Source organism: Miniopterus schreibersii (genome assembly GCF_964146895.1).
Source record: "Miniopterus schreibersii genome assembly, chromosome: 11".
Lineage (NCBI taxonomy): Eukaryota > Metazoa > Chordata > Mammalia > Chiroptera > Miniopteridae > Miniopterus > Miniopterus schreibersii.
Genome location: NC_138111.1, coordinates 42,705,430 through 42,730,259, shown reverse-complemented (window position 1 = coordinate 42,730,259; position 24,830 = coordinate 42,705,430). Strand labels below are relative to the sequence as shown.

Here is a 24,830-nt window from a genome sequence, read left to right as displayed (position 1 = left end):
ATGGAGTTTGCAGCTCTGTGCCCTTAGATAAAGCAGCTCCAGTTCACCACCATCCACCCACCCATCTGCTTGCTTTGCTCATGCAAATTACTTGTCTGAGACCTGAGGGCATTCAAGTTTAGGACTTGGATTTTGGGGTTCTGAAGCATTCAAATGCCAGAGTTCCAGTTTAAACTGATTCACTCACTCCACAATCAGGCTAAATGTTATAAAGACGGAAGGTGCTGGAGGGAGCCTCGCCCGACTTTATACATCCCGATCCATACTGATGTCTTCACAAGGCCTGAAATTTTGCAAATGCCACCACTCATTCAATAAATATTTATCAAGCAACTACCACGTGCTGTTTTGAGCATTGCAGATACATAGGTAAATAAAATCGCTATAGCAAAAGCCTTAGAACGCAGCAGTAAAAGATTACTTCTGAGAGCCTCTCTCTCATTGGCCAAGGGGCTTGCTCCCACACATATTGACCTGGCAGGCCACACACATCATCAAATTCAGGTGTCAGCAAAATTAGACGACTGCATACCCTGAACCGTCAAGGTTGAAACCATGACTGTTAAATCCTCAAATGTCAAGGTTCTTTACATCTACTTTATACCAGTAGAACCCAACCAATTTTGATATTTAAGTGAAGGCTACATCTTGATGTGCACCTGGGAGGTTCCAGTTTGGGTAAGCAGGCTCTCTTCAACACTAAGAGGCACAACCTTGTTTTAAGTTGCTGCCTGCCAACCCCTGTCTGCCCACCCCCACAGGCAGCATGTTTGTTTTGATCCAGTAAGGAGACAGCTAGGGAAGAGCTGTAAACCCTGCCCTAGGAAGAGGGCAGGCTCCTGAATGATGCTGCACCCCCCTAAATAGAAATGACCTGGGGGAGAGGGGGTTTGTGGTCAGCTGTAGTCCACATGGCCTGTTCCAGGCAACTGTTTCCATATAGAGATGTGGGCCTGGTACTGCCCACTCTCGTTTTTTAAAAGCAGCCAGAAATCAGGATTCTTTTTATGTTGGCAACAAGTTCGAAATTTTAAAAAACACTGCGTGGGCCAAACAAAATATGTCTGCAGGCTAAATCCAGCCAGTGTGCAGCCTGTGAACTGAAAGAGAGGCACGAGCTTCAGAAACGCAACTCTGCCAGGGCACGCAGGCCCCAGACATCTCTCGTTCATGGAAAAGGGGGCAGAGGAATAAGGCATCTGTTTCCATGATTTTCTATAATATTACCATAAAAAGATCAAATTCTTCTTCTCGTCGAGCGATCATTTGGTTCAGAGTCTCGTCGTCTGGTACTTCATCTTCTTCCTGGGGTTGAGAAACAGAATGATTTCACAGGCTTTAGGAGAGAGGCTGGATGATTGGAGTGAGGTACAAAGGGGCGGGAAGAATCTGTCCTTCAGGCCACAGGAGTCCTGCTTCTCAAGCCAGAAAGAAAATAGAAGGGTCACTGGGTTTAGTACTTGTCATTAGTATTTTCCAAGTTATTCAAACTATCTTCCCAGAGGAAAATCTGTTTAGGGAGAACTATAAGAAATACTGGTTCTCTTGGGCGTGTATTTTGATTCCCTTATCGTAAAACAAATTACTTAATGTCTCCCTGACTCAATGACCTCAGCTGTAAAATGGGTGTGATATTTATATCACAGAGAAGATGTAAGATTTAAATACGGAAAGCCACATAAAAAAGTGCATTAATTCTTTTCACTCTATTAACTTTATCCCAAATATAAATGCTCATTTTCAAAGCCTTATAAAAAACATGAGTATGTGAAACTTTTGTGACTAGGCACAGAGCAAGACCATAAAAATCATACATATGGCAAATATACAGCCTTTAAGATATGTGGGGTGTTTTTTAATTGATTTTAGAGAAAGAGGAAAGGAGAGAGAGAGAGAGAAACAATTTGTTGTTCCACCTATCTATGCATTCATTGGTTGATTCCTGCATGTGCCCCTACTGGAGATGGAACCCACAACCTTGGTGTATTAGGACGATGCTCTAACCCACTGAGCTACCCAGCCAGGGTCAAGATGTTTTTAATCAATGTATTTCAGTGGGCAGTATTATGCTAACAATGAAATTTATGGATATGACAGCTCAGTAACAAAATCCCTAATTAAAACTATGCTTAATTAAAACAACTGAAATGAAGTAGAAAAAGCAATTAGTTAAAGGCTAACATTTTCATTTTACATTATGTAGACCAAGGAACATGATCTCTCTGCAAATTCCTCAGAAACCAAAAGTTCTTGAGTTTTTAGAAATGTTATGCTATGACTTTTACACTTTTAAAACAATGATTCTAAAAGTTGGGCACATCCTAAGGAACTTAACAGTACAAAATTATTTTTATCACCTGCTGAGTGAGCTGGTTAAAAACCGAATGGGGAACTTTAGTATATCAGCAGAGGGAAGAAAGAGGAAACCCCAGAACTTTAAACATCCCATTTCTTAAAAAGAGTCACTTTGATCTAGAAAGAGTATAAGTACCAACAGCTTAAATGAGATGACTGTTGGTTCCCAAGATAACATTTTATGCACTGTGTTAGAAATGAATGCAATTCAATCAAGTAAAAAACTAGTGCTGTGAAAAATCATCTATTCTAGTTTATCTTTAGATTGATTAAAGTCGATTTGTCTAAATATTACATTTCATCTGACAAGGACACAGACAAGCTGGGGGTGGGCTGGGACTTGACAGTATGAAGAATCCGGTTCATGTAACCTCTGGTGAAGAGATGTCCTGCTTCGCTCACCCCATTCCTAGAACCACGATAGCCTTTCATTGCCTATAGTGGGGGGCTGGACTTTCCCCAGGCCCAAGATGAAAAGATTCTCTTGTAAACTGGCAAGAAGCCTGCCCGCAATAGCCAGACCTTCACAGAGAAACAAACTCAATGGGAAGTGGGCAATAAATCTTCCTGGGTTCTTTGTGCCCCAGTAATTCATGGCCTGTCAACGGCAGAGATGGCAGACCATGCCGCCTCAGATACTCAGGACCACAACCCTTGACTGCAGTCTATTAGTGTCCCCAGATGTCTTCACATCAGGACACAGGCAACCCAGAGAATGGTAACGTGTCTGATACACTAATTGCCTGGCAGGCGTGTGGAGCCCCAGCAGGCTGCTCACAGGGAGGCAAGTGGCATCCGATTCCACTCCAGGCTCTACCTGGTGATCCCCCTCAGGCCCAGGAGAGATCAACATCTCCCTGCAAAGCTCAAGGCTACCCTGCATCCTACCTAAACCGTGGCAGGTACTATCTTCACAAGGCTGGGAGGGCTTGTCCTACAAATGAACTGAAGTGCTGTGATCTCCATTCAAGAGGCAAGAAACAGAGGGCTCTGCAGGATGGCATAGGGAAAAGGCAAGGAGGGCCCCTCCCAGCTCTGTCTGGTCTCATCAGCTGACTCCGTCCCTGACAGTGGCCTCTCTGCAGGTTTGGCACCTGCTCTGCAGAAAGCAGCTTTTACGGTACAAGCATGCTGACTGCACCTCCAGGGAGAAACCAGGGAAGCATCTACTTCTGGCCAAGCCTGAGGTCCCTGCAGCAACTGCTTTAAGACACTCTTGGAAAACTTTCAGAGGCTTTCAATGCTGGGGATGGAAGATAGAGGCTAATTTATTCATTTTAATTAACACCAGCTCAGGAAGTTCTTTAAAGACAAAGAGGTTACTCTTAATCTTCTGAGACAAAAGGTCACTGTTTGACTTCATAAAGCCTGCTCTCTGGAATACCTCATTTTCTTCTTCGTGCTCCAGGATGGCCTGCAGGAATGCCCTCCGCTCGTGGCTCGAAGACTTCTGGTCGAACATGCCCGCCTGGATCACCTTCTGATCCACATTCAGCTTGTACTTGGCGGCGGCCAGGATCTTCTCCTCCACGCTGTTCACGGTGCAGAGCCGCAGCACCCGGACCTCGTTCTGCTGGCCGATGCGGTGAGCGCGGTCCTGGGCTTGCAGGTCCTGCGGGAGAGAACGTGACGCTGTGAGGGCCCGAGTGCCTGCATGAGCCGAGCAAACAAGTCACCCACCAGCAGGGAAATATGGGAGGGTCATTTAAATCCACCTTTACAAATGTAGGATTTTGCTTACATTTTAAAATTATGCAAGCTGTTTTCTTGGGAACAATTCAAGGTCATCATTACTAGTTGAGGGAACCTGGGATGAAATTAGCCAAGCCAACCGAAATACACCTCAGGTTTTGAAATCCAGGTCTCAAGCTGTTTTTATCTGCCCGTAGGTTCACTATCAGAATTAATCCCTAACTAAAACAAAACAAAACAAAAAACAACAGTAAATTTTATGTTACCTACAACTAACCTTAAGTTGGAGGACACACCTTCTCTCTGGTGTAAGGTGTTAAAAATGATTTTTAAAAGCATCACTGAGTTATACATACATACATTATACACACAGTGATTGCTCACATCGCGCCTTTCCTGGCATCTAATTCTGTCAAAGACTCAATCTTCAGTTTGGGGAATAAAAAGGATTGCTAGTAGAGTAGTAAGCTGCTATTACTTTATGGTAAACTTTTTAGGGATATAAATTTGGCACTATGAATCAAAAGTATTAAAATTTTTGGCCCTGACCCAGAAATTTCACTTCTGGAAATTTGTCCTAAGAAAATAATCATGGATAGGCAACAAAGTTTTCTACAAATAAGGACGCACCTCTCAGCATTATATATTATTTATGTTTGCTTTTTTTTTTTTAAAGCAGAATTAAGGAAACATTCAGTAAAACAGATTAAATTACAGTCTTTGTATGCATGTATAAACATAGTACCATAAAAATTGTAGATTTAATGACACAAAGCTATAAGTGAAAACTTATTATATATGAAAACAAGTTATATGTGAGTATGTATTTTATGACCTTATATGTGCATATTTATACCAAGAAAAGGCAGGAAGGACAAACACCAACAAGCCAGTTAATGTTTGTATATCCAGGTAATAAGATTACAGGTGCTATTAAATTTTTTTCATTTTATTTTCATGTGGTTTAATGATTTTTTTCTGCTTTAAACACCTATTAGTCTTCTAATAAGAAAAAGGTTTTAATGAAATCTTTAAATAAAAACCTTCATAAGTCTATGAAGCAGAGTGACTTAATTTTAAGGCCACACAATGAAAACTTGGTTTATAAGTTTCATTCATTCTGGTCCAGGTGATAAGTCTCTGGGGCAATACTAATTAGGTGTTTCCATGTGTCCCCCATTAGACCCGTATACACTTTTAGGGCAAAGTCTGATCCCTGTGTCCTGCGTCCCTAGCACTGATTTTTGCACAGAGCTGATGCTCCACAGCTGTAAGCTCATCCTCTTGACCAGACGAGTTTCACACAAGGAGACAACAGGCCAGAGTCGGCCTGGAAGATCTGTCTTTGCTGCAGGGACCTGTACAATCAAATGACTAATTAGGCGAAAGTTTTTCCTCAGAATATGTGAATTAATATTGGACAGCTGAACCATGAACACAGCTGGGACTCATCCAAATTAGATTATTTCCGAAAAAGTGATGTGGATAATTAAAATCCAAAGGGGGGGGAACCCCTAAATTTCACTTTCAAGCCTTTAGCTCAATCGTCTTTCTCAACACATCATCACCAGAACAGCTAAGCAGGAGCCAAGATGGCAAGTTTCATGTTGTTCACCTCTTGACTGTTTCCTAGAACAGGGTCAGAAACCATTTCCACGATGGGCCCAAGAACAAACAGTACAGGCTCTCTGGGCCAGGAGCAAACACTGGGCAGCTGTTCTCACCAAAAGGCTGATATTTTTTCAATTTTATATTTAAAAATGTGATAATCATTCTGTTTGCAGGTTGTACAAGCACAGGTGGCGGGGCCGGACTCAGCCCATAGATCGTAGTGCTGACCCCTGTCCAAGACGACGCCGATAAACCACAAAAATAGATGCGGGTGCAGCAGAATGCGGCCGGTGAGGAAGCAGGTGTGGGACACGTACGAACAGAGTAAGGAGTTCTTAAATCCTCTGGCACTTGTTGCAATTAGTTTTGTCTCGTGTCTTTGTGATGGTGGTAGTGGTGTTTCTTTGTGTGTTTAAGGCCATCTATCAATCTGAAAAGTGGCAAAAATTAGTATTTCTCGGCTGAAAAAGTTTACACAACATAAGCCTGTCAGTCCCTAAGCCAAAATGCTGGGGGCGGGGAAGCTGTTGTGACAAAGAAATAAATGTTGTAATTGTTGAATGGATGATTCAATATTTCTGAGGTCTTAGTGGTCTGAAATGTCACCACAGTGACTATAGCCTGAGAAGAGGGCCTCCAAGGTGATTTTGTGGTTTACTGTTCTGTAGTAACAACACAGCGCCAGTCCCGTGGGTTAAAAATAAAAGCACCCACCCATGTTTCTAATCAACAGTTTGGAAATGAGTGTCTTGGTAACCCTGAGGCCTTTATTGCTAATTCCACCTCCCTGTTCTATCTTTGCTTCTAGGGCCTCCAATTAGCAATGTTTAGGGATTCTATCTTTAATCTGTCCACTAGATCAAATAAACACCCAATTTCATCAATATGCCTTGATTTTGATTCAACATGATAAAGAATAATTACAGCAATTTTTTTCAGTGTATGCAGAAGCATAGGTAAAAAGAAAAAAGCTCCACAACTTTCATCTAGGGAGTTATACAACATTTATGCAGGGGTACAGGGTAGAAAGAGCCGGAAGCCAGGGCTCAAACCCAAACCCAGAACAACATGGGTTTGAACCTGGCTGTGGCCCTCGGCAAGTTAATATTGACGGGTTTCCTTACGTGTAAAATATTTTGAGGGTTACCTGAAATAAGCTATGCTAAGTGCTTCGTGGTACCTGGCAGAGTTGTTGCTTGACAGAAGTTAGTTCTTACCTTTTAAATGAAAAATCGGTACTCATTATATCACTCTAAAATCACTGATTTCCAAAAAATAAATAAATAACAGTTCATCCAAACTAATGGCCATGTTTAAGAGACAGACATGAAAAATCCAGTCAGCGTAGCTGACGAAACCAGGTAGAAGTGAATCTACCTATGGCAGATATAAATACTTCTAGAAATATATGGCCCAGTGTGAAAAATTTGTGATAAATTAGATCCTCAGAATTTGGGGCCCTGCGTTTTGTTGCCTAAGTTTTAATTCATAGGCAGTTAAAAATGAACTGTTTGGTGTTCATGCAATTTACTTTGATTTTGGAGCTCCACCTTGAGTTACTGGTCATAGAAGTTTGTATGTGTGTGAGAGAGATGGAGAGAGAGACAGAGACAAGCATATACGTCCACATATCATTTCTCATGGTAAATTAGCGTTTCCAGAAACAGTGACTTCCTTTGGGTCTTAGAATTAGCACTGTGTCAGTGAAGGTGGACAACTGAGATGCCATAGAAATGTTTACCTCAGAAGATAAAACCTAGTGAACCCTCCATTCACCTACAGGCAGGCTACTTTTTCTCAATGAAGATTCAGGCAGCAGCAAGGAGGGGAATCTAAGCATCCCTGGAGGAGAGCAACCTCGTATTCCTCCCCTCAGATACCCAGGCTGGCTCAGTGCCTGTACCACAGCAGCCACTCCGAAAATGTCTGTGGGACAGACACTGAATGCACAATGGTCCACAGGAGAACTGCAGATCTCTCACACGAACACAAATTCTACCTGTACTTTGGGATGAAACGTGGGATATAAAACTATGTTAAAATACTTCCTGAAGACTTGGAATGGAGACACTTCATGTTGGTGGCTCAAAACCCTTTTTAAGGTCAGAAAATAACTATCGAGTTACTTGAGAGTAACTCTACTCTAGTCACCTAGAGTGACAGGTGGCGTATGCAATGGTCCAGTACTGGAGGCCACCCAAAGGCTCGGGACCGCTGGTTTATTATGGAAACCAGTGCTCTTCAGCTGTGTGAGAAAACCTATGTCAGACTCTCCTGGGAGCATCTGAATGCATAGAGAAGGTGCAGAGTCTACATGGGGTGGGGGAAGCACCTTCAAACTGGGGGTAGGGCAGCAGGAAACAGGCATGTGTAATTTTAAAAAGCTCCCCCATAATTCTAATGCACCCTTGAACCCTGCCTTCCTGCCAATCGTCACAATGACCCAGTGAGACAGTATTAACCTGCATATTTACCACTGAGGAAACCAAGGTGCAGGGACAAGCCCAGGCAAAGCTGCTGTAGGAATTCACATTCATATGTTAGAGCTAGTTTCCCTTTTTACTATTTTGAGTTAACATTTGTTCCAATATGAATCAAGCCTGATAAATATCATTCCATCCAATTACCTTAGAGGCAGGTGCACAACCTCCCAGGGTAATTTATGAACCCAGTGCCACAAGGGACCCATTGGATTGTTTTTTATTAATCATCAAAGGACTCCTTTAAAAGGGTAACTCTAAACCTACCGGCTAAAAGAACTTCATAGTAGCTGCTCCACAGAATATTTGTTGATGATGATTTTAAGCAAAACAGACAGAATACAAGTCTAACTATCATATATTCATGCTTGGCCTTGAGGAAGTTACCTAAAGCTTCCTGGGACTCAGAGTAAGAGGCCAGTCAATGCGAGTTGCTACTGCTGCTGTTTTCACTTTGGAACATTTTTGATGTATCTTTCACCAAATGTACTTTCCTCAGTGGCAATCCCAGGAAACGAGGTGAAAACTAAGCAGAAACTATGTATTTCTACCCCAAACTCGAGCTCTTTCAAAGGCACATCAAAGGTATGAATAAGAAATCTCAATACACTCCAGGGGAGATAAGAAAATAGCCCTAATATTTTCCCTTTGGAAACATGGTCCCCTTGTGTAGAACTTTGCTCTGCCCCATCAATGTGAATGATGAAACTACTGTTTTTTTAGTTCCTCTCTAGGGGGAAGGCTGTGCAGCTAACTCAGGGACATGCAGACCTGATGAGGGTTCCAGTCACTGTCAAAGATGACCACGGTATCGGCGGCCTGAAGATTTAAGCCCAGGCCTCCAGCTCTTGTGCTTAGCAAGAAAATGAAATACTGGGACCCAGGTTCGTTGAATTTCTTCAGCAAAGCAGCACGATCTTCAGACTTGGTGGTGCCTGAGGGGATCAGAAAAATAAATTTGCCAATTAACTCCTGTCTGAGAATGACAGAGTTAGACGAAAAGGCCTGCTTCCTTGAGAAATATACTCAGACTCCTCTCAGCATTGGTGAGGTATTCCCCCGAGGTTTTTTGTATGTTTGAAAGGAACTATGAACATTTGCAATTAAAAAAAAAAAATTACAGAGATAGAAAGAGACTCTTCTCAAATCAAGACGGAACACTTTTGTCTATTACCCATGGTTCCAAAACGCTGAAAGAGTTCGAACATTTTGGACTGGGCACCTCTGCAATGTTACAGATTGTACAACATTCTTATGCTAACCTAGAACTCAACGAAAACATTTTCTGGATGTGTTTCTGTGCTTTACAACACCAAATATTTTAAAAAATACACACGCACACACATAGCAAAAAACGATTATGATGATAGCTTAAAGCAACTTTGCCGGTAGGCATTAGTGTGAGGTCTTGTTTATGCCAAGAGAATGGAAACAAAAGGAAAATCGATTTCTACTACACTTTACCATTTGGATTCCTACTGGGCACGATCTGGCTGGTAAACACATAAAATGTGGATGGAATATTTTTATCCTTGTTAGCAATGCTCAAAGGCGCAGTAATTAAAAGGAAAAAAAAAGAAGGAATCTCTCAGTCTGTTTCTCATGTTGACATTCTGCTACTGAGTTCAAAGGGTGCCAAACTAAACCAAACACAGAAGCATGTGACACACCTAGCGATGGCTCTCCCGGTGGGGTCTGAAGAGATTCCAAAATAGTGACTAAGCAGAGAGAACCAACCACAGACTCTGGCGCTCATTTTTCAGATGCCAAGGCACCACACTTGTGTCCCGAGTCAGCCACTCCATCACATACCGTGGGTCTGTAATGAGTTTACCTGAACTGCACCGTGCAAGGGAAAAACCCCACTGCATTCTACCTGGACATATTTCACCGGAAAAGTGTAGCTGCAGAGGTCTGAAAAAGGCTTGAGGCTATTGGGAAATACATATGCATGTTACGTGATAGTCCCTAACTGCCTGCTATCCAAACATTATTTTTGCACAGTGTTCTGTCTTTAAGGATGAAAATACACCAGCCATTTATTTCAGAGGATTAAAACAGTTAAGTGACTACAGCTAATGGAATCAAGTTACTATGAGGGTCAAGTTCCCAAACATGGGGGATCTGTTTTTCATATTAATAAAAATAATAAGTACCCTCTCGAGGAGGGAAAAACAAGCAGTTCCTCACATACAGCGGCTGTGGCTTTGGGGGGCTCTCATTTAATAAAGCTGCATTCTTCAGAGCTCATTTTACTTTCTAAATTAGACTTCAAGTTTAGTGACCTGGTCAAATTCTGCAACAATGAATTGTAAGAATTTAGAATTTGGGGGAGAAGCACGAAATGTACTTGGTTGAATGAGGTTCCAGACATGTGGGCTTGTTTTTCTTTTCAGAACTGGCTCTCTGAGATCATGGGGAACTATGTGTTCACGATGCTCACGGAAGATCTGCTCTATCCTGTAACCTTTTCGCTACCATCCTCTTTCCAGCTGCAATAAATTTTGAAAAATTACTCGCATGAAGTAATGGTTCACATAGTTATCCTCTGCCTTGAAGTAAATAAAAAACCATAGAAACAAACAAACAAAAATCTAAAATGCGGAAAGGAGTTCCCAGAGATAATCACTGTTTTCTGACAACTGAGTACAAAAACTGTGCATCTATACACTCAGGGTAGAAGTTCAGTTTTGATCCACTAAAAAATAATCAGTTAATGATCACATGCATTAAGATTAATTAGTAGAGCCCTAGCCAGTGTGGCTCAGTTGGTTGTGCATCGTCACATATACCAGGAGGTGGCTGGGTGGCTCAGTAGGTTGGAGCACAGTCCCATACACCAAAAGGTTAAGGGCTCCATTCCCAATCAGGGCGTGTATGGGAGGCGACCGAATGGTGTTCCTCTCTCACATCAGTTTCCTGTCTCTCTTTCTCCCTTTCCCTCTCTTTCTCAAATTAATAAAAACATATCCTCGGGTGATGATAAAAAAAAGGATTAGTGGATATGCTTACTTGGGATGAAATAACCCTAAATACAAAATAAAACACTGAAAAATAAAAGGAACATCAAAATTATTTGGTCAAAGGAGTTTTCAGGTTCTATGACAATACCTCAAGCCAACAGACCGACCATGTATCTGGTATATATTTAAACTATATAAATAGCTGGGAACTTGACAAACTGTAAAGCCAAGGAAAAATACAGTTAAATCACTTTTCATGCAAAGCTACGGCATTTTTTTATTACAATGTTCAGAATTTGCTGCATTACCATTTCCATTAGTCAAAGGTTCCCCACGTCAAGATCTTTGCTGATCAGCAATCTTTGGGATATTGCTCAGGGAGATTCAAACTACCTTGTCAGGATTTATCCACAGGCAAATAAATGCTCCTTGTAGGTGACACAGGATTTAATGTGCACCCAGCCCATGTTCTTCTAGACTTTGATGTAGAACATCACCAAGAATACAATTAATAGCAAGGGCAACTGTGTTGAGAACTGCAGAAATTGCCGGAAGGAACACACTGCCAGGCTTTCATGATTACTAATTTTAACTGAGTGTCAAGTGCTTTTGGAAAATTCTGTCTTCTAGGATGTAACTTCACCACCTGCTTTCACTCAAAAATCATTTCCAGGGAAAACAAAGACTATAATGGAATAGTAGCCAAATCTATTCATGCAACCGCAATCTTTGCAGAAAAATCTGCTTAGCTGTCACCAAGTGGGGTTTTTTCTTTTTTTCCTTTCCTGAGGTCAAAAATAAGAGACATCAAATTTGGCAATGAAAATCTGAAGTCTTCTGAACAATTGGCTTAAGGGTGGTAGTGAATGGAAGTGGTGTAGTTGGAACTATGTGTACTAATTTATCCATGTGTATATTGACTGTTTGCCCATCACTCGTGCCACCCCCAAAACAAATGGCTGCTGTTTCTTGTGGGTGACAGTCTGCCTGGCTTTCTCAACTCCATCTGTAACACTTGGTGGGACTTGCTTACTTGTCTCCCCTAAACTAATGGTAAGGGCTTTGACAACAGGAACAGTGGATGGCTCGTTCGTCTTGTATCTCTGGTGCCTGGTCATTTTCAATCGAACAATCAATTACATTTTTTTAATTAAGTTCAAAAAATTAAGTTCATCCTTCAAATGCTGTCGCTAGGGCAGCAGCCTGTATTTTCAGAAATGGGCTAGCTCTCACTGGATCTGCTAAAGTGGCTAATTTGGAGGCAGAGAGATCTAAGTTCGAACCTGGTTTCACCATCTGCTTCACGTGTAACCTTTGGCAAGTAAACTCATCTCTCTAAAACCTTTGTTTCCTCATCTGTTAAATGGGGCTCATAATAGAATCTCAGTGAACAGGAAAAGAGCAGCTTGTTGGCTGAGAAAATTAAATTAGTAATGCACAGGAAGTGCTCTGCCTGGCATCCCACATGGGGTAGGCACTGCAGAAAGGCTAGGCTCTTATGACTGTTACTAATAATATAGATAAGGGCAGCAACCCACGGACTATTAAAGATACTCCCTGAGCCTGGTGAGAAAACAAGAGATAGATCTGTTTCAAGGAAATCACTTCTGGTAAATTTCAGAGGTCAACATTCCAGGGTTGCTGTCCTCAGGGAGCTGAGATTCCAAACAAAAAGCCACAGGGCAGTAAAGGACAGCCACGTAGGACACCTGTGGGGGAGGGGCTCCAAAGCCGAGGAAAATAGGGCTGGGCTGCCCCTCACCTGAGCAGCAGGAGGAGCGTTTACCCTTCAAATGACCAGGGCTGAAGGAGTGCCGACCGCTCCCAGGGAGAGGGAAGGAAGGATCAGGTCAGAGGAGGAGACAATGCAGAAGATTTGCCCAAAGAGACAGACTGTGGATGATGTGACTGTGTCCTGAATTAAAAATTAACATTTACTTAACCATTTTATCTGTATTCAGTGACTTGGAAGGAGAGAGGTAAACAGATTTTAAAAAATCAAGTCTGTCAGAGGTATAATTAATTTTTTTTTTTTAAATACCCTAAGAGGTAGATCATAAAGAGAATTCACTTAAAAACTCAAGTACGGCAAGTCTGAGGTTTGGTACATAACCATCTATATCTAATTCATGGCAAATGTGTGGATAAAATGTTGGACTGAAAATACAACTTTTCAATGAAACATGAACTAAGTTAGCATGTAACAATAACTTGTGTATTGAATTAGGTAAAAACTGGTATTAGTAATACTGTACTCTTCTATGTTGGGGCGTTCAACCCATCCTGGCTGTCTATTAGCTATTTCCACTTACCACCACTCTTTGAAAGTGTTATCCCCTGCCATGGGGGTTAGGACATAGCATTTAAATTCCACTCTTCATATCAGGTAAAATATTTTACATCGTTTGCAAAATCCAGGAAACAATGAAGCCCCATCTCTTAATGTAACATATAGATATGTTCTGCTTAGAACAAGGAGGGTTTTTAAATTTTATTTCAGTTTTATTTAATTGTGGCACTTATCAATGACGCTAGCCCACTTGCATTGGCTTCAACAGCTGTAAAAGTGATTTCAGCTTATTTTAAGCTTGAGGGCATAAAAATTGGTATCTAGAAAAGCTGCACCCCACCCAGTTAGTTAATCTTCAACAATTTCCGTCCCCTTTTCCGCTGAGATTGGGTCTAAGTGCCCGTCTTCCCCGTACTCGCAATAGCACGCCTTCCCAGTCCCATTCCCCTTGTGCTCACCGTCGAGGCGCAGGTAAAGGAAGTTCCGAAAAGCAAAGTAATCCTCCATGATGGTCATGAGAGACGTCATCTGGCAGAAAAGCAGCACGCGGTGGTTAGTCGCTCTCAATTTTGGCAGAATACGATCAAGTAGCTCAAACTTTCCTGAGGCCCGATACAGCTCAGCCCTGAACCCAAAAATGCAAAACAAGAAGACAGTATTACTGCTGTCTTCTTGCAGGATCCAGTATAACTCTGCTTTTCATATAATGCCTTGTGCACAGGAAACAATAAGTAACTGTGGAATCAATGAATGAATATCCACTCCAAAGCAGTGAGTGTATTTAATGGAAAAATAAAATACATTTATACGAAACTCATAAAGAGTGCATTATATATGCTACACACACATACATGTATAGGTTGTATTTCCTTACATCCTTACTAAGTATATGAAATTATTAATTTAGGGCACTTAAGATTCATTTAAATACTTGTTGAGCACCTACTATGTGCCGAGCACATTGTTAGGCATGTGTATAGTCATAAACAAAACGGAATCCCTGCCTTCAAAATGGGTAACCACAAACTGCGATAAGTACTAAAAAGATGGCAAGTTGCTCTGAGAGAACTGATAACAACACGTTGTTACTTTCTAAGATCACCATGTATACTGTGTTGGGATAGACTGGGGAGGAGGCAGGAGTCCTGGCTTATGTAGAAGTTCAAGTAAAAAATAGGGCGCTGTGCACGGCCATCAGATGGAGAAGACTGTCAATAAGCTAGAGTAGGGCCTTTTCCTCTCCACAATCAACCACTTCTCTCTTTTATCAACAAGGATGTGTTATGTTATTAAAACTTTATTGTAGGATTGGTATTGTTGGGAAAACTCGCCAGCACACAGGCAGTCTCTAACACTGAAATGTATCATTCAGTAGCTGATTTTACAGCACAGTATGTGTTATCTCTAACAGACACATTTCCAATTGTAGGTCTTCCCAATGTCCCCTGCTCTGAGAACTGTCTTCCAAACAGCCCCTGTGGCCATGATTTTATCACGCAGCCCTGGCCAACCTGATGGTACCAGGTGTGACCACAGGACCCAGGGGAAAGGGAGGGGAGGCAAGTCAGGAGAGCCCAGTAGCACTGGTTCTGGATGGGCTCCAATTCCTGGTTCTTAGCCCAGTGACACAGTCTGCCCTTGGGACCCAAGAATAACACCTATACCCTAACAATTCATTTTCTCTGGTGCAAAGCAAGCAGAACAGAGACTTTCTGTCAACATGTTCTTTCTTCTTGTTGCAAAGCGTGATTCTCTTCAACATCCACTGCTAATGAAAAATGTTTCCTATTCAGAGTATTCTAACAAATTACTGTAAAGTCACACATATTTATAGCAGATGAGACCTTTCTACTCCTGTGTGTTAATATTAAATATCAACTTGAAATTTAATATGATAAATCCTCTTTGAGCCTAAGCTACACTACGGTTATAAATAACAACCCTTTGAAGCTTGAACAACACTTTTAGAACTAGGATACTATTAAGTCTATTAAATGAGATCTATGTCCTTTGAATAGCCACTTTCCCTCAAGGCATGTGGTAATTTATGCCAGTTAAGTACCAGAGATGCTGATATCATTTTGGTTAACAACTTCTGTAGGCTCTGCTGAGGGGAGAGGAGGGCTGAGGAGGCAGGCTGTATGTATTTGTAGGATAAAAAAAAAACACTATAGAGAGAAAAGTTGAGGTAGGACCAACAAACTTTTTTTTGGAAGAAAAAAAAGTTTAAGATTTACCCATTGATGACCCCATTTGAATAGCCCAGGTGTTCAGCAAAGGATTCCTTTAAAAGAGAGAGAAAAAGAAAACGATTGAAAAAAATAAAACAGGTATGTAATTATTACCTTAATGATTACTCTTTTAGTGAGGTTATTCTATCTGTTTCTAGAGTATAATTAAACAAAATAAGAAATAAGAATACTTGTTATAAGATGAACCAGAAACTCAATGTCTTTGAATTCAGACTTTTTTTCTGCCAGAAATGTGTCTCCTGTGAGTTTCTGCAAGTCTCTAGACTCTCATGCAGAGATGACAGGGTTAGTTCATTCATCAAACAGTGATTAAACATCTACTGGCCCAGGGCTGAGTGAGGCAGGTACTGGGGATCCAGAAACAACTGAAATATCTACCCCCAAGGAGCTTAGAGTCTAGACTAGAGGAAGAGCTTAATATAAGCAAATCAGGACTAAAATGTGCACATAAATATGCTGTGAAAATATTTAACAATAAAAGTAATGGTGATCATATACATTTTAAATCTTAGTGTAGTGAAATCCTAACATCCCTTCTAAACTCCACTTTATTACAAATAAGGCCCTAAATGTACAGCGCTCCCTCAGGTGTCCAGCTTTCACTTTTAAAATACAGAACTTAATCACATAACTCCCTCCTCCCTGACTCTGTGGGAGAAATACATGGCTGCTCTCCATGTGATTTCCATTCCTCCCTAAGGCAGGGAGACCATCTGTGGGGAAGGAGAGCATGTCACACCTTCACATTAGCCACCAGCTGTCTCCCTTTTCTGCTTCCCTTCCTTCCACGGTGACCAAAGCTTTTCTTCCAAAGGGACCAGATCTTTCCTTTTGGGCTGTCCTCTCAAATATGCTCATCACTTATGGTAGGCTATGCCCCCAGAATGCCGCCCTGCATGGACAACCGCCCCAAACCCTGACTCCAAGAACCACACCTTCTCTCTCGGAACAGGGCAGCCATTCCTTACTAGATTTTTGGGATCTCACCTTATCTCTAAGCAGGGCAGTAAAAACCAGAGATATGTGTCAGTAGACAGTGATAAGATCAGGAATCAGCATAATTTAAAAAATACTGTTTTCATTACTCTGGTTTGAAGGCCCCAGGGAGGCAGGGAGACCAATTAAAAGCCTGGACTACTGGTATGACTTAGTACGAACAAAGGTGGTGTGGAAAAAAAAACAAAGGCAAGGGCAAAATGCACACACCGTCCCTGATCCGTACCTGTGATACATTAGCCAATAACTGTGGCTCCTGTTTCTAGGAATATGCTCCAGAAAGTTTTTTATGTAAAAAAAATTGCAAATCAAGGTCTGATTTCTACTGACTGCCATTCAAAATGTAAATATGCGTGGAATGGAGAGCATGTTACTTAACCTCAGCTCCTTTTAAGATCGCCCTCTCCCTCCACCTTTCCCAGGTGCTACAGACAGAAGCTAGAGAGATTGTGTCATCCCCCTTCATGACAAGGCCTAGCATGTTTCAAAAGTTAATTTTGTATAATAACTAAAATGAGGGAAGACTGACACTTAATTCTCACAGTATGAGTCCCCAGGCCCCTCTATATAGCAGAGTAAATACCTTTAAATTATTTTTAGGAAAAGTGAGATGGTGGGTGACAGGTTAACTTGATATGACCCCATTTTCATAATTAGACATATTTTTGGCTCTCCCCCAACCCAACATACAGCCCCACCACTAATTCATTGATACCTTACATCTGTTTAACATGTTATCAGTTTACAAGATGCTTCCTATGTTATTTGTTTTAAAGTTTGTCCTCTTGTCAGCCCTATAATCCGTTACCATTAATGACAAGTCAAGTACACTAAAGCCTGCAGAGGCTGAGTGATTTATATCAGGTCAGTACATGTGATTAAGTTTCCTAAATTGAGAGCTTCACCCCAGTAGGAGCAATATGAGTTACAAACTGGGCTGAGGTATAGACTCATTGCACATTGGATTCTCCTTCCATTATACGTCTAAATCAGGGGTGGGGAACCTTTTTTCTGCCAAGGGCCATTTGGATAGTTATAACATCATTCGCGGGCCATACAAAATTATCAACTTAAAAATTAGCTATGAAAAAAGCTCCTGGATTTATTGAATTTTGAGTCCTGCCTGTGGTTGCCTTGGCAGGGCCAGACCAAATGATTTCCTGGGCCATATATGGCCCTTGGGCCAGACGTTCCCCACCCCTGGTCTAAATGTTTAAATAGTTGTGCTTGTTGAAGGCTTTTTTTTTTAATTTACTGATGAGAGAGAAAGGGGGAGAGAGAGAAATGTCGACTTGTTGTTCCAGTTATTTATGCATTCATTGGTTGACTACTGCATGTGTCCTGACCAGGGATTGAACCCTCAACCTTGGCATATCTGGACTATGCTCTAACCAATGGAGCTACCTGGCTAGGGCAGTGGAATTTCTTTTTAGTGTTGTGGCTGTTATCATTTTACCTAGATCTAGGCTTTTTTAGTCTATAGATACTTTGCTCTCTGGACTTGAAGGCAACAGCAATATAGGAGTCTTTCTAATTCCCCACCACAGTTGGGACAGGGCTCCAGTACAGGGAGGGCGTGCGATAAATACTCTTATCTGACAAGCATGGTTACCAAAAAGAAGGGAGAAAAAAAGAATCGTCAGTCACAAATATTCAACCCCAATTTTATGCTCTATTAACTCTTTAATTTCCCAGAACCGTCTATGAATTTATTTTTTAATAAACTGGTGCAGACACCTGTGCATTTGCAGTGGAAAGCAGGACGTGGGAGGCAAGGAACTGCCCCCAGGACCATGTGCATCAGCAGCAAGGCTGAAGGATGGAGACTACAATGTGTCTCCTTTTCCTGCCTGCTCAAACCAATTGTTCCTACTGGGGTGAAACTCTGTCAGTTTAGGAAACTTATTCACGTGTAGTGAATAGGGCAGAAAATGTCCTCACCCCTAAAAACAGCTCCTTAGAGACCAGAGCAACAGTTTCAAAGCCTGAATTTACATCGTCGCAATGGAAGCCGGAAAGCAAGAATACAAATCTAAGTAATAGACCAAAGTCAGCATCTTTTACAGGAAAAATATTTCAAGAACATCCTTCTCTTCAACAGGTATAAATACATTATTTTAATCTTTTTCACAGAATCTGTCTGAGAAAACAGGATGTATTGATCATGATCTTCCATTTCAGAGAGTCTGCCATAACAAGGCAATCCACAGCACTCACCCAAACCCACACAATGAGCCATAGCTTACAACATTTTCTCACCACTTTAGACTCTTGGTTATAAAATTCCAGATGCTCAAGTGCTTGGTGCCAAAAAGCATCCAAGACCAGAAAATTCACATTTGTTCATTCTGCCCACTAAGCTATCAGATGGGCAGAATTGTTGTTTCAATGTCTGCACATGTTTTAAACCCTGTTTTATGTTTTTATTAAAAAAATTTTTTTAGGTAATATTAGTAGGAATAGCACAAACAGAATCAGGGTCAAAACAGAGGATACACACTTACCTCAATGTGCTGAAACATATATGGGTGATTGCAGATTTTTCTCAGCTGCATGATAGTGTTCATAAGTGTCTTAGCACCTCCTTTCCCCTGAGAACAAGTGGAGAGAGTTGAAATAGAACAAATTATTAACTGATTGGGTATTTCCAATTTTTACAAAATGGGCTTCTATAGAAAGGGTGAAGTGCCATAGGTCTTCTCAGTAACCTATACCTCGTGTGGTCCAAAACTCCTCCAAAAATATGGCAGTTTCTGGGTCAGATATAACACCTTTCTTGGGACTAACTTATCCCCCAGGAATGAATTATGCCAAGCTGATGGGTTTGTGACACAACTACCTATTCCCTAGGATTCTGGGCAGACAGAAGCACAGAACAGATGCCCAATGAATGAAACTTCTAAAATGCCGCGCCACTTTTGGGCAGAACACATTTTCTGCAGAATTGACACGAGCAGAGCTAACTTATTTTGGTGATAGGAACCTGCTCCTTTCTTCCTGCCCCAATGCAGTTTACAGCGAAGAGGTTAAGAGATTTCCTTCGGCAGCTACAACAGCTACAAAAGAGACCCAGGAACTTGCTTTAACAAATCAGCATTAGCAGGATGCCTCCTGGGGGTATATGATGTCCAAGTCATGAGTAGACATGTGCAGCCGGCACTGCATTGTCCTCTGCCACCTACCTTCTTATCTTTCTCGGAACCATCTGTGAGGAGGATCCCTTTGGCTTGCATGTGGCGATACAGAATCTTCTGCAGAGCTGACATGTCACACTTGATCACATATTCAACCTGGAGAAAAAAGAATAGTAAATGGGTACGAGCAAGAGAGAGAAGGTGCCTGTTCCAAGAGACTGCTGAGATGCGCTGCTGGTGGCACTCCAGGAGCCTGAAGGTACCTGTTTCCCCGCTTGGATTCCTGGAGTGGGGCATGGGATGGGGTGGGGGCTGGAACAGACCACAGCCATCACTGCTAAAGGAATGGTTATGGTGGAGGGGCTTTCCAAAGGTTATATGGAATTGTGGCTAGGGTCATGCTAGGGTCTTGACTTGTTCCATATTTGTGAGATAGAGAGTGTGGCTTGCAAACTGTTCAAATTCAAAGATGTTCAATAGAGAGTATATTTTTAGTATTTACTCTGCTTCCCGACTATACCCCCTTTTCACAGGAACAGAACAGTTTTAGAAAAAACAGTGAGGGGCCAATATCCTATGATTTTCTTTGTAAAACATTTTTCAAATGGTGATATGTGGCTACTCCCAATACTAGTCCTAAAATGAGACTTATGACAGTCCTAGGCTGACTATCATTAACCCTGCTTTTGAGAGATGAGAGGATACTGCCTAGTGAGGACAACAGGTGGAGAAAAACTAACCCATAGCTGGACTCAACTTTACGACCACCTAAAGAAGGCATCTGAAATACCGCAAAAATCCCATTTACGGTAGTGGAAGGGAATTGACACATGCCTGTGGGTTAGCACACACCTGCAACGCTTCTAGCATGCTCCTAATGCATACAATCTGCCTTGATTATTTCCTATTATTGTTTTTCTTTATTAAAAAAATCCCCAGAATACAAATGTGCAGTTTTCATAATAAACACCAGATTAATGCCTAGAAATCTGCAGAATGTGATTAAAAGTAAATCAGCAAGCTGCCTAATGTTTAATAAACTGATTAAAAATGATCAGGTTATTTTCAGCTCTCTGAGGGCCAGAGCGAGGAGGTCACAGATGAAGAGAAGTTGAATATTCATTCAATTGTTGCTTTAGAAGGGACCAGCCAGGCTCGATGGAACCACAATTAATAATAGCCTTTTGCCACTCATTTTGATGCACCAAATCATATTAGAGAAAGGCTGGCTCTTAGCAGAAAGATTAAGAAAAGCAAGTGACCTACCATAAACTTGTTTACGTTTTTAATGACCTTTTTGGCCAAGGCTGGGGCAAAAAAATCTCCAAGTTTAATAAATAAGGATGCACTTACTATATATAGGCTTTGTGTTTTGGATGCCTGATCATGTCATACTTTTAAAGTACCTCCACTTGTTCAATAGCTGTTAACTCTCAATGAAATCTGATCATGGTGAAGAAAAACATTAAACAACTTCGGACAAGGACAGCGATAAAAATGACGTCAGGGTGAACATTATTGAGCTCTCTGTAGGGACCGGGCCCCGTGTGCACATGCTTTATCTGCCTTCTCACAAGAGCTCTGAGAGACTTACATTCAGTGTCCACATTTTATAGATAAGGAACCAGAGCATCAAAAAGTTGAACAGGCTGACTCAAAATGATACAGCTAATTAACGGTGCAGTTAGGACTGGAAGCAGAGTCCGCTGTATAACACTCTAAGGATGACCAAGCAGACGTCCAGGCTTCCGAGTTCTGCCCTGATGTTCACCTTCACCTGCGCCCCACTCCTGGAAGAGACGGCTGACGCTTGTTTTTAGGGCACACAGGTGCAGAATTCGAGACAGAACCCTCACCCCCCTTCCCATCTGTTAGCTATCGCTAAGTGTGGGAGGTGAGGAAGTTCGGGAAGCAGGAGGCATGATGATACGGCGCAGGCAGGGACTCCAGGCGTCCCGTGGTGGTCACGTCAACAGACAGAGGAACCCATCCCGAGGACCCTGACCTTCTGACCTTCCTCCTTCATGTCCTTAGGGGGAGACCAGAGCTGGTTTGATAAAGATGATCAAAATCACTGTCATAAGCTTCACAACTATATTTTACGTGTGTTCCTTGCACCTTCCCAAACAACTCTAAGCTATTTGTTGTTATTGTGGGCTTTTTTAGTTTACTTATTTTTATTTTATTTTTAAAATTTTATTAATTTATTTTTAAATTTAATTTATTGGGGGTAACATTGGCTCACAAAACCATACAGATTTCAAGTGTACGACTCAACAAAACATCGTCTGCACACTGCATCATAGCCCACTGGCCAAAGCAGAGTCTTGTCTGCATTCTCGCTGCCTTTGCCCACCTCCGCCTATACCCCACCGTGCTTTCCCTCTGGCTATCACCACACTGTTGTCTGTATCTATGTTATACGTGTGTGTGTTTATTGCCTAATCCCTTTACCTTCTTTCAATCAGCCCCCCAACCCCCCTCCCCTCTGACAGCTGTCAGTCTTTTCCAAGTATCCATGGTGGCTGGTGATTGTGAAAGATTTTAAAAGAGCCGGTACAGTAGGATTAGAAAGGAAGCACTAAGACTAAGAAAACTTTTCTCCAGGCCTGGGGCGGGGGAGGCGTTCCTTAGTCTTAGTGCTGCCTTACTAATCCTAATCTACCTTGAGGGCTCTTTCAAGATCTTTCACAATCAACAACCACATTTATCAACCACAGTCAATTTTCCCTTTCAATTCCCTCCTAGAAGTGGTAATTAAGCTTTTTTGGTGGCATTCCCTTATCCTGAAGACATTGCTAAAGCACATCTTCCCAGTATGCCCATATATTTATGAATTATATGCAAGATACAAGTTACTTTTAGGGTGTGGGTCAATGTTAAAGGCAACTGATTTCTATCTATATTTCAAGGGGCCAACTGGATGACATCTAATATATTTTGGCCAATTCCAGCCTGATTACCCTGTGATGTGGCTGATAAAAACCCACACTAGGAATAGAAGAGGCAGGACTGCATTTTTCTCATTGCTCACCTATTCTTGTTTTCAAACTGAAAACCTTTGCACAATTTTTCAGTCCTTCCTCCATTCTGGGGCTGAGGCTATTTAGTTAAAATCAGATCATTCCCTTTTTTTAATTGTAATTGATTGATTTGAGAGAGAGAGGGAGAGAGAAACACTGACATGAGAGAGACACATTGATTGGTTGCCTCCTGCACACTGGGCCTGGGGATTCTAGCTGAGGTACGTGCCCTTGGCTAGAATCAAACCCAGAACCCTTCAGTCTGCAGTCCAACACTCTAACCACTGAGCCAAATCAGCTAGGGCAAATCATATCATTCTAAGTCCTTTTATCTGGGGACAGGGAAACCCATGATGTCTCACAACAGGAAGTACATAAACCTGGCTGTGAGGGTGAGTGGCCTTACAGAGTCCCTCATGTACATGATAATTATCCCCTAAGAAATCTTATGTTAGTGAAAGATCAAAGTGGCCCCTATAAGGAGCCAAATCAGGAGATTATAATGACCCAGGATCTCCTCTCATCTAACCTTATAGAAGTAGTCAAGCTTTAGTCATAGTTTCTGCCCAAATACTATTCTTCACTTATAATTTCCCCCCAAAAGGATGTATTATTGGAACAATGAACCTAGACTACTGGGTGTGATATATTACCACTTTCTGAATGGAGAGTTCCAAACCACAAGATTAAATGTATGAAAAGTCCCAGGTTCTGGGATCTATAGTGGGAGAGAGGAACAAAGTAATGATTAATTATATCAAGCAGCCCAAATTTTTATATAATGAATACAGAAGTTGCCCATTTATACAAAGCTCGTTGGTTGTTTTGCACAGGTTATATCAAAATCAGGATCAATTTTAAGTAGGTCAACCTCTAGTTAATCTCAGACACTGTATACATGTTTTAGCATAGTGAGACATCAATAGATATGTGGTAGGCAGTTAGACAGGCTTGAGCAGAGCAGGATGATGGGCCAGGAACAGAAGGTCACCAGGGCATAAAGCCCCGGGTACCTAGCAACGGACAATCATAAGGTAGAACCTCCTCTCCAGGGTGACCTTTCCTCCCCAGCCTATCGCTGGTCATAAGTTTGGGCCTCTGACCTTCTCTCCCTAGTGATAACATCTAGGTCTCAGTTGTACTTCAGTTCCAGGTCCAGAAAAGTAGTAAAACCAGATAAGCAACACCAAGGCTGACCTCAGGATCAGCTGCATTGAATAATGACGTCTTGTTCTGGTGCCACCCAATCAATCAGTGGAGACCCCAACCCTGAGGGGACACACCTGGAAAACTGAATATTCTATGGAGATCTTCCCCTGGGACCTCCCCTAAACTCTCCACCCTTAAACCCTTAGGGAAGAGGACCCAGGGCTCTCCCTCCTGGGAACACAGCAGGCTTCCCTCCAGCACCCCCTCCTCTTCCCTCAGGCACACCACCTTTACCTTCCTCACTTCCTAGCTCAAGGGCACTTCCTTTGCCTTTATAACTTGTTTCCTAAGCCCATTTCTTCTACGAATTACTCCTACCTCTGTGATTTTCTAAATACAGTGGTACCTCAGTTTTCTAATGTAATCCGTTCAGGAAGACTGGTTGAGCTCTGAAACCTTTGAAAACTGAGGGATCCACAGCCGACAGCGAGGCCTCAGGACCTTGCCCTCAGCAGAGGCCGTGGGGCAGGTTCGACTCCTGAGGCAGGTTCGAAAACCGAAGCATTTCCTTCCGGGTTTGTGGCGTTCGTAACCCGAAATGCTCATCAACGGAGACGTTCGAAAACAGAGGCACCACTGTAAATGTTCTGTTACAGTTTGAGTCTTGGCTCTGAATTCTTACCTAGCCAGAACTCAAGTACAGTGGTGCCTCGGTTTTCGAACGTCTCCGTTGACGCACATTTCAGGTTACGAACACCACAAACCCGGAAGGAAATGCTTCGGTTTTGGAACCTGCCTCGGGAGTCGAACCTGCCCCACGGCCTCCGCCGAAGGCAAGGTCCTGAGGCCCGGCTGTCGGCTGTGGCTCCCTCAGTTTTCCAAGGT

General features: G+C 42.1%; 1 protein-coding gene across 5 annotated transcripts in view; it reads right to left on the bottom strand.

Annotated features, from left to right (window-relative positions):
* Positions 1-24,830, bottom strand: part of SMARCA2 (SWI/SNF related BAF chromatin remodeling complex subunit ATPase 2) — a 157,106-nt gene that overhangs the window by 58,647 nt on the left and 73,629 nt on the right. For all 5 annotated transcript variants that reach the window (XM_081151009.1, XM_081151012.1, XM_081151011.1 and 2 more), the window contains exons 20-26: positions 19,822-19,929; positions 19,144-19,230; positions 15,629-15,675; positions 13,850-14,016; positions 8,910-9,073; positions 3,740-3,967; positions 1,228-1,305 (exon numbers count right to left, since the gene is read on the bottom strand). In XM_081151009.1, coding sequence (XP_081007135.1) covers positions 1,228-1,305; positions 3,740-3,967; positions 8,910-9,073; positions 13,850-14,016; positions 15,629-15,675; positions 19,144-19,230; positions 19,822-19,929 — 879 coding nt within the window. The remainder of the gene's footprint in view (positions 1-1,227; positions 1,306-3,739; positions 3,968-8,909; positions 9,074-13,849; positions 14,017-15,628; positions 15,676-19,143; positions 19,231-19,821; positions 19,930-24,830) is intronic.